The 9,799-nt window shown below is 33.9% G+C and overlaps 1 protein-coding gene across 3 annotated transcripts; it reads left to right on the forward strand.

Moving 5' to 3' along the window:
* The first annotated feature begins 965 nt into the window (after positions 1–965).
* Positions 966–5,914, forward strand: LOC111408683 (sm-like protein LSM8). 3 transcript variants are annotated; one of them, XM_023038427.1, is made up of 7 exons: positions 1,045–1,059; positions 2,332–2,373; positions 3,488–3,592; positions 4,371–4,411; positions 4,494–4,568; positions 5,379–5,431; positions 5,540–5,914. In XM_023038427.1, the coding sequence occupies exons 3-7, from the start codon at positions 3,556–3,558 to the stop codon at positions 5,628–5,630; spliced, it is 297 nt and encodes a 98-aa protein (XP_022894195.1). In that variant the 5' UTR covers positions 1,045–1,059; positions 2,332–2,373; positions 3,488–3,555; the 3' UTR covers positions 5,631–5,914. The 3 variants fall into 3 exon arrangements, with proteins under 3 accessions (XP_022894193.1, XP_022894194.1, XP_022894195.1); XM_023038425.1 differs by lacking the exon at positions 2,332–2,373 and having other exon boundaries at positions 966–1,059; XM_023038426.1 differs by lacking the exon at positions 2,332–2,373 and having other exon boundaries at positions 989–1,110.
* Positions 5,915–9,799: the final 3,885 nt, after the last annotated feature.

Genomic DNA, 9,799 nt, shown 5'->3' on the forward strand with positions numbered 1-9,799 from the left:
AAAAAGAAACCCCCCCCCCCCCCCCCCGATTTAAGAATTTAGGATTTTAACACTAGAATTTTGTGTAATTACCACATTGTTCATTCACATAATTACATTTCAATTGATTTTCTCACTTTACCCTTTATTTATACCTTTCATAAGCACAAAATGGGGATGAACAACCACACATTTAAACAAAGTATAATACAAAATTCAAAGGATATATTTCTAAATTATTCTTACAAACTCCAATATCCCAAACATCTTGTATCTACAAAAAGAAAAGGCAAAAATAAGTAATTATAAATAAGCTATTGTAATTAGCAGCCTCTTTTCCTTTATCTTCCCCTATAATTGCTTCTTTTTGTAAGCACCTCATTAAATCAAACATTACATTGAATGAACAATATTTCCTTCTATTCCTTTGCAGTGAAATTTGGGAAAGTAAAGGAATGATGGGAAAAATATGTTTTGAATTTAGAGAATCATTATAAAATATGATTTGAATTTCATGGATAAATTGCAGTGAAATCTGGGAAAGCAATAAAAATAGGTTTCGACAATGTTATCCTTGCCTTTTGAAAAGAAAATTTTCATTTTAATTGATTTAACGAAAGATTTTAACGGTGAGTGGATGGAAGAACGTTTTTCGCAATAAATAGTAAAGGTGAGGATGAAATTTGTTAAAAAATGAAAGGTAGAGACGTTTTTCACAAAAAATCTTGAAAGGTAGGGACGTTTTGTACTAAATACCCAATTTTTATTTCAATAGTAATTTTTTAATATTTTCTCCACACGTGGGTAAAAAACTAGTTTGCGAGTGTGGAACCTTTTAAGCATAGAAAAGTGATGCTAAAAGTGAAGTATACAAAATGATTCTGAAACTTGGGCCTTGACAATGGTTCAAACTTAGGTGGATTAGATCTGGTCACTGTGCCTATGGGCCAAGACTGGTCCATATAAGCTTGGCCCATTAAACGTGTGATCCAGTCTGCTTCTTTCTTCCATTTCGTTGCTCAGTTTGTAGCGAGTGGTTCAGTAGAGGTTTCCCAGCGCACGAACCAGTAGTATTGTAAGGTACAAGTTTGCATTTTTTTCTCCCAGCGGATTTTTATTTCTTCTCTCTAGGTATGAAGGAAATATATTGTTTTGTGTTTTCAGATTGTACTAAAACTCTGCTTTTTTTATTTTATGTGATTATACAAATTAGGTTTTAGAGGAGAATTGAAAAAAATGATATTCTTCGATTATACGAATATCTCAATCCTGCAGTGTAATCATTTTTTCTATTTCGGATAATTATTATTATTATTATTATTATTATTATTATTATTATTTGGATACGCTCTTAATAGCCTTTCACTGTATGCCTATGAATGCCCTAATGCTGCCAGCCCAGAAATATCATTTCTACTGATATGTTTCGTTTGCGTGTCTGTATGTGGTGGCGCTCTGTGATTAATTATTCTGGAGACGTTTTTTGGATATTTTGTGTTATATATGAATGGTTGTAAGAATTTTAGTTTCTCGCAACTATTTCTTAATTTTGATTTACAAACCTACTGATGGGACTAAGTAACAAGGAAATTGCTTTTACCTGTGTTTCCCTTCACACTATAATTCAACCTAATTCATTTTCTATGTCTGCTTAAAAATATAAGGAATTATGATTTAGTACATGAAATATGAACGTTAATACTTAATAGTAAAGGCAAATTTTCCCTTAAGACCTAAGTTCTTCTATTGACTTATTGCTTGTGTGAGCGAGAGTAGAGTTTGATATGTAATGACGTTTAAAAATGCTATTATTTTCATTGAGATCATCTGGAGATAAGTATTAGAATACAGTGCCTGAAGATTAGAGGGAAATAGATGCTAGACAGAATTAAGGGAGGGAAAAAAAAGCATGGGGCCATGAATAATACAGTTCATGATATTTTTGGGCTTTTATCTTCACGTGGAATTCAGTGTCTCTGGGAATAGATATGAGAAAGTAATACATGCTATGCATATTTTATTATGATGTTTTGAGGCTAATAATGGAAAAACGTTAAGAGAAAGATAACTAAATAACAAACTTCTAAACTATATTTCTACTTTTAGTCGAACAGTCATGTTGCTATTGCATGCTCCTGGTTCCTTTGGACCTTGATTTGGAACTATTGGAGCGTATAAGTAATTCCATTTCTTCCATTGGTGGATTTTTCCCCTCTCTAGGCATGGGAAAGTATTGTTTGTCTGTTAAAATTTTCACTTTAGGTTGCCCTTTAGGGTGTTCATTACCAAATTACTAGGTTTGGACGTGTAAGTTTGCAAAATTCATAAGCTAAAGGCCTTGTGGTTTTACAGATCAATGTAGCATTTGATGAAGTTCCAGAAAATCAAACAACAGTGAGAAAAAATGTTTCTTGACTTTTTTTATTTCTAAAAGCCTGGATTTGGTAAACATTATCTGGGGTTTTGTTGAAATTTTATTAAAACCGAGCATTTTGTTTGTGTTTTACGTGATGATACAGTTTAGGTTTTAGACATAGTAGTATCATTTACTTCTTTTAATTTTCATTTTAACATTTTCAATTTGGAATTATCTTTTGAATTTTGTAAACAATTTTATAGATTATAATGCCCTAAAAGTATGTGCATGCATGTGATCACACACGACTGTGCTCGAGACGTTCAGTCAAATTATTTATACCATTTTGAAAATATTGTTTGGATAGTTACGCTCTTAATGGCTTTTAATCGCATGCCTATTTATGACCTAATGCTGCCAGTCCAGAAGTACTATTTCTATTGCTGCACTGTTTTTTTGTGTGTGTATGTGGTGGATTTCGTCTTCAACTATAATAATTGTTGGAGATTTGTTATGAGATTTTGGGGCCAACAAAGCAAAAATGTCAAGGAGATAACGAAATAACAAGATTCTAGACTGTTTTAACTTTTAATTGAAGATGTGTGGCTACTACATACATGTGGTTCTTGTTGTACCTTGATTTGGACTTCTGGAAGTTGATTTATGACCAGCGCCCCCATTGAAACTATTTGAGGCCCCATCTGTTGATGTACTTGACATGCAATTAGACCTTTAATAATTTGTGGATTGTTAAAGGCAAAGGGCACAAAGAACACTGATATGGCATACAAACTTGAAAGAATGATTGAAAGGATTGATGAAAAATAGCTTCATTCTAAAAGCTCACAGTTCATGAAAGGCACTTTTTTCCAGTTGACTTATTTCATGTTATCGCAATAATTAATGTCATTTCTTGATACCCAATTTCCCATGGTCCATTTCATCCACTTCTTCAAGGTCACTACGTGTTGCCTCTAAAGCAAAACAAAAAGGTTATTTATACTCTTTTAAGTTCTAATTAGTTTTCTTTTTTAATTAGGTGCTCTAATTTGAGGCATTTCTTTTTCTTTCACCGAGTTTTATCTTTTGGACTGGTTCAGCTTTTTAGAAATGTGAATTAACTGATAACTAGTTTGGTTTTCATTGAAGCAGGGTTCGCAAAGGTCCAAGAATCAGCGACTTAAAAAGAATCGTTGCCTATTTGTATTGGAGATCAGAAGATGTCTAGTGGGCTTGGGCTTGAGAATCTTGTTGACCGTATGCAGTCTTAGACCTATTCTGATCCACAACTGATATATGATGTTATCTCATTTGCATGTTCTTTTTAGAAAATAACCAGTGTTTATAAACTGGATACTCTTGTGCTAATCTTACCATGTGAATGTAGTAGTGTTTATTACTGCACCCCCTCCCCTGAATTAAATGGTGATTTTGAAGAGTTCTTGAGAGCCTGAAATAATTTCTTTGTCGTGACTTCCTGCTGGCAAACTGTGTTAAGAATGGCATCTTAAAATAATATAGTCTTTGATGTAATGACCAGCAAAGCTGAACTGTTGAAGATATTTAATTTTTTCAGTCAAACTCAACAAATAGCATTGAGTGAATTCCATGTGATACCATGTCTTTGATTGATTGATGTAAAAGCAATTACCTTCAGGACTCAGGAGGCATTGCTCTCTCAGGCTTTTCCCACTGCGGAATCCCCTCTACCTTTAGGAGGCATTGCCCCAACCATTATATTTCCCATCTTATCAAATTACTGGCTTGGTCTGAACCCAACGAGGTGTCAATACCTTATTTTAAAACTCTAGAGAACTAAGATATACTCAGCCTTTCATTTCATGTAGTTTATAAATTTAAAACTCTAGAGAACTAAGATATACTCTGCCTTTCATGTAGTTTATAAGCATTACCATATCCACAATGTATGTCTCTCTCTTTTCCCACTTGAATTTCTAAATGTTCTTGACAATTAATTTGCTTCCCTTAACATCTCTTTTTGTATGCTTTTAATTTTGATTCCTTGTAATCTCAGAAACAATTTCAGTGATCACAAATGATGGGCGAAATATAGTGGTGAGCCTTCAGGTTTTGAGCCGCAATAATACAATATTTGGTAGTGGATTCTTTTTTACTCAATAACCAATTCTTCTTGTAGGGAATCCTGAAAGGTTTTGACCAAGCTACTAATATAATTCTTGATGAGTCTCACGAACGGGTGTATTCCACGAAGGTCTGCTCCTAATCTCTTACAAGCATCAAACATATATTTTGTTACTTTCGTACAGCATTGCTCGCTATTGGAAACTATTTATGTTTCTAAACTGCTCTCAATATAGATTTTACTGAAGGAAAAGAATTCAGATAATAAGATGTATCCATCCTTTCTTTAAGATAGCGTTATGCTAGCACATTATCTTGTATTCCAAAATGAATAATGCTACTTGTATATAATAGAGTTATATAATGATTTACATACAGATGAAGTGTCAGAAAGAGAGTGAGGAAGTTTTTTTTTTTTTTTTTTTTAATAATTTCTAATCCAATCATATTTCACCACATCATATATATGTAAATCATTATGTACATGTAGCAAAACCATTCCAAAATTTACATAATTAGGTTTGTCCTGCCCTTCGATGTTTTGGGGAAACGTATCTTGCAGCTCACAAATTTTAAACATAGAATATGTATAGGACATGCCTCGGGGAAATGTTCAACACGAAAATTTTTAAAAAACATATAAAAATTAGAGCACATCGTGTGGCGCGTCGTAGCATACATGTCGACGCAGACATGCCACCTGGGTATGAGTGCCGGTGCTTCACTGGTAGTGAGAATGGGTGGAACTTGTTAATTGCCGCCCCCTACTCTTGTAGTTGTGTTTTATGTACCTCCAAGTTGCATATAATCAATTCTCATCATTTCTTCTCGTTATATCTTTTATCTTCCTATATGCATTTTAGTTTACTATTAACACAGTCGCGTTGTTCCATTAGTTTGATTTTCTTGTAAAACCATTGATCCCTATTCTGATCTGTAGGAAGGTGTACAACAACTTGTGCTCGGCCTCTACATCATAAGGGGCGACAACATGTACTATTTTTTTGCCATCGGCATATCATTTACGTTATAACATGCGTTTGACCAATAAATATAGTTTTCGCATGCCCTCGTGTGATTGTTCTTTCCTTAACCTTGCAGAAGCATTGTTGGAGAAATAGACGAAGAGCTAGATGCTAGCTTGGACTTGTCACTACTGAGAGCTCATCCTCTGAAGCCAGTTATACATTGATTTGTAACATGACAGTATCTAAAGATTGCTTAGGTAGGAATCTAGAAAACACACCCAAAACGCAGGGGATTGTGGCGTGGGATGAAAAGGAGAGTTGTGAAACATTCTGAGGAAAAGATAGATGTGAATGGAGTTTTGCAGTTTGGAACTAGCATGTACCTTTTGTAAGGATCTGAAAATTATTGTTTTGATTTTGCAAACCCTGTTCTATAGTTTGTGTTTTCTACTTTCAGTTGACGAATACTGGAAAACTGATATCTGGAAAAAGGTTTGAATTTTTATCAGCTTGAGTTTGCTGTTGGGGATTTTCAATTATGATGTATATTTATCAGCCTTAGTACAGGTTGGATTTAGTGGAACTGATGGGTGCATTGAAGGAAATTGTAGAAGCAAATCTAGCAAGCTAAGGATGGTACTTGCCCGGTTTTTCACGTATGGGAAGTCAAGATTTTCAACAAGATGAGAGCATTAGAGTAATTTGGAGATGCATAGATTAGAGGTTCCTATAAATGAATATTGGTTAAAATTAGTCAAATATTTCTTGATGGATAAACTTGTGAGGAATATTGGTTAGATGAATAGTTTCTGAGACAGGGATGGGGGAATCCATCACCAGCCAAATACTAAGTTTACCGTGGTCCGCTACTTCCTCGAGCTCTATAGCAAATTTTTGTGTCTCGTCATCAATGTCGACAAGTGAGATAAAAATTATTCAATTTAATATCACAAGTTTACATGACAAACGCTAAAGTTATCATGGTGTAGTACCACAAGCTCTATAGCGTCTCGTCGTCAATGTCGACAAGGGAAATGAAAATTATTCAATATAATATCACAAATGTTTATAGTTTAAGTTTCACTACCATTTATTGATGAGTATCTATAATCAGGTCACGATTTTTAGAGTAAATATCGTCATTTACTCTATTCAGGTGGACCCGATACATGTGTGGGGTGGGGGCACCATTATGTACCCCTTTATGTACCCATAGCACACATCCCGAAAAAAAATCTTTACATCCCTAACAAAGTCAAACTTTTTAAATGAGTCCAGCACAAGTTTTTAAATTATGTATCCGCCTTGATCTTTTCTAGTTAGTTCTACTTTTCCTGTACAATAGTCATGGTAAGCTGAGAATATTGAAATTAAGTAGGGTCGCTTAATTGAAAAGAAAACGAATTTGAATGAATTGAATTGTCTAAAAACTATTTTATTAAGAATTATCAATTATTGTGTTTGATTGGTATAATTTTTCACGTGAAAAATGTAGAAATAAAAGTGTTTTTTGATTTTCGTTTGATTTTATTTTACATGAAAATTGTCAATTAAAGGGATAGAATTTGTTTTCATTGCCCAAAAAAAAAAAAAAAAAAAAAAAAAAAAAAGATTGGAAAACCAAGAAAATAATAATTTCCAAAACAACCAAGAAAATGAAATTCCATAGAAAAATGTGTAATCAAACATTACAATTTGGGTGAAAAATTTTTCCATGGAATTGGCCCCAAACAAACATATTCTTAATAAAAGCACACACCGGTGAAGGGAATCCGTCAAGTGTACTTATACATTGAGAGTAACTAAATGGTTAAATAAATTAAATATATATTGAAAAACGAAAAGTATGGTACCCCTTTCTGTGCCAAGAAGAAAGGCACCCCGTGAAACAACGTTATGCATTTTAGTGTAGATGTTTAAGATTATTTAATGAATTGGATCTAGTTGGGCTAAGAAATGAAACAATAAAATGGATAATGACCAAAAATTAAAAAATTAAAAATGAAACAAATTATTTGGCAAAAATTTGGATTTAGAAATTGTTAATTTGTTTAGAAAAAATTAAAATTAAAATAATTTTATTTACTCAATATAAAAAAAAAATTAGAAAAATTCAGTTCTTATTCAATTATTCGGTTCTTGATCTAGAACCGAGAATCGAACCGTACCCGTCGGTTCTCAATTCAGATACCCGTTCGGGTATTTAATCTGACAAGAACCGTCGGGTTCGGTTCGGGCTCGGTTCGGGAGATTTGCCCAGCCCTAGTTTAGCGAGCATAAAATAGGATAAAGCAATTAGAAGAAACTTAAATATTGTCCATTATCAAGTATTCTATGTACCAAATGACCCCAAATTATTAGCCTAAATTTTGCATCCTGCAATTTAATCAACCTTTGCCATTGAGTTGAAGTAATGAAACAATGGTGAGGTTACATTCCAAGATTATGTTGTGGCAATTTGAATACATCAGAAAATTTGAATACATCAGAAACAAGGTTGCTTAATATAAATAACAACAAAATGCTCAACTTCATTCCATCCTGCAATGTCTATTTCCATATGTTAAAACCTGTAGAAGTAATGAACTCCATGAGAAACGTGTAATAAACGCATCGGCAATCACAAAAACAAACTTTAATTACAACTATTACTGCCAACGTAAATAAAGTTAACAAGATAATGAAAAATACGATTTTATTAGATTTATGCTGTGTAAGGACGAAAATAAAATAGATCGCGTTCAATCCTGCTAAGTTAATATCGATCGACATAAGCCAATCTACAGTGCACAACCATTCATATATACTCCGAATCTTAGACATTGTCAGTTGGTGCCCTTTTTTAAAGATCCAGGATTATACTGATACCGGCGTATGATGGTATATATGAAATTTTGTTGCTTGCTATCGAGGAACATTTAACTGTACACTGGAGACATGTTCGAAGCATGCACACCCAGTGTGCTGCTTCCACAACATGCTCCAGTCTTGGGCACCTCAGTGTTCTTATAAACAGGAAAGGTGACGAGCAGCTTTAAGGGCAGCAGGCGGCCTATGAAGAAGCCACTTTCCTTGGTGCTCTATAACACACAACTTTCCATGGAGAGGTAAATGAGGACCTTCCACGAGCAAAGAGTTAAAGGAGTTATCAGTAAAAAGAAAAACTTATTGAGGACCTTTCAATAGAGAGGTATTAAAGGACTTTAACAGTTAAAAAAAAAACTTATGCAGTCATCCCACACTAGTCTGTCCCGTGTAGTTAAAACCAGTAACTACAGGAAACTCCGGGATATTTTGTAAGATGAGTCCTGTGCAGACATTCAGAAATATACATTGTCATCTCTCCACTGTTCATGAGCAATTACCCTATGGTCCTCATGGAAAAACCAGAAAGTCGCTCAAATTTCCCTTCCAAAATCCCATTCCATCACCATATATTCACCCAAAAAGTTAAGCTTCCTTCCACCTTCCACATCAAACTTAATAAATTTGATAACCTCCACCCCAAAAGTTAATAATTCCTCCCTGGACTAGTAGCAGAAGAGCCCTTAGGCACAATTGGCCACATTCGATCTAACTTCTTCAGTTATAGAAAAAGCAAATATCTAAAATGTGAGAGTAACACACCTTATCTTCATTAAGATTCCAATACAAATATTCCACTCCGAATTTGCACGTCCAGTGAAAATCGGTGACAACCATCATTAAAGGTTAATTAAAGAAATAAAGGAGCGATATCAAGACTAAACAAGAAAGCCTGCACTATTTAATAAGTTTTCCTCTCCAATCTCGATATTTTCTTAAAAGGTAGTCAAAAGGATGGTCTACGTCTAAAGGAAGTCAAAGGGTTGGGGTTCCAGTAGCTGATTTGATGTCTAAGATGAGCATTGCCCAAAGTCCAGTGCACAGGCAACACCAGCTCAGGAATTTAAACATCCCGTAGGATCTAGGTTGACTTCCTCTAAAATGCTGAAACCCAAGGTAAGAAAATTACTTGCTTTAAGTGTTGACAGATGCCACATGCCACTCCATCGTCCAAAGAAGAATTTACATATAAAAGTCCCAAAAATTTTCATAGAAGAGAATTAATAATTTTGTATATTATATTTTTAATATTTTGAATAGTTGAAGGACTAAAGTCTAAAGTAATATATGGATTAATTCAAAAAAAAATTGGGCCAAATATTTAGTTTTAAATAGAGCAAAGATAAGTCTATCAATATTGGACTCATAGGATAGCTTGTATTTAATCATCTATTTTAGGCCCAAGAAAAAGTCGATTCGGATAAGTCAGCTCTAAGATAATGCAGTTTGAAGAAATTGTTTAAAACTAATTTTTCAATTGAATTAAAACCTTGAATGAAAAATGGAGATGCTGCCACGTGTATGGGAG

Source organism: Olea europaea, chromosome 14 (assembly GCF_002742605.1).
Source record: "Olea europaea var. sylvestris chromosome 14, O_europaea_v1, whole genome shotgun sequence".
Lineage (NCBI taxonomy): Eukaryota > Viridiplantae > Streptophyta > Magnoliopsida > Lamiales > Oleaceae > Olea > Olea europaea.

What these genes read in the sequence shown, in the direction of transcription:
- LOC111408683 (XM_023038425.1), top strand. Translation starts at nt 3,556, where the DNA reads ATGTCTAGTGGGCTTGGGCTTGAGAATCTTGTTGACC. An exon ending in GCTTGAGAATCTTGTTGACC is followed by an intron (nt 3,593 to 4,370) that starts GTATGCAGTCTT and finishes TTGTAATCTCAG; the next exon opens with AAACAATTTCAGTGATCACA. An exon ending in ATGATGGGCGAAATATAGTG is followed by an intron (nt 4,412 to 4,493) that starts GTGAGCCTTCAG and finishes TTCTTCTTGTAG; the next exon opens with GGAATCCTGAAAGGTTTTGA.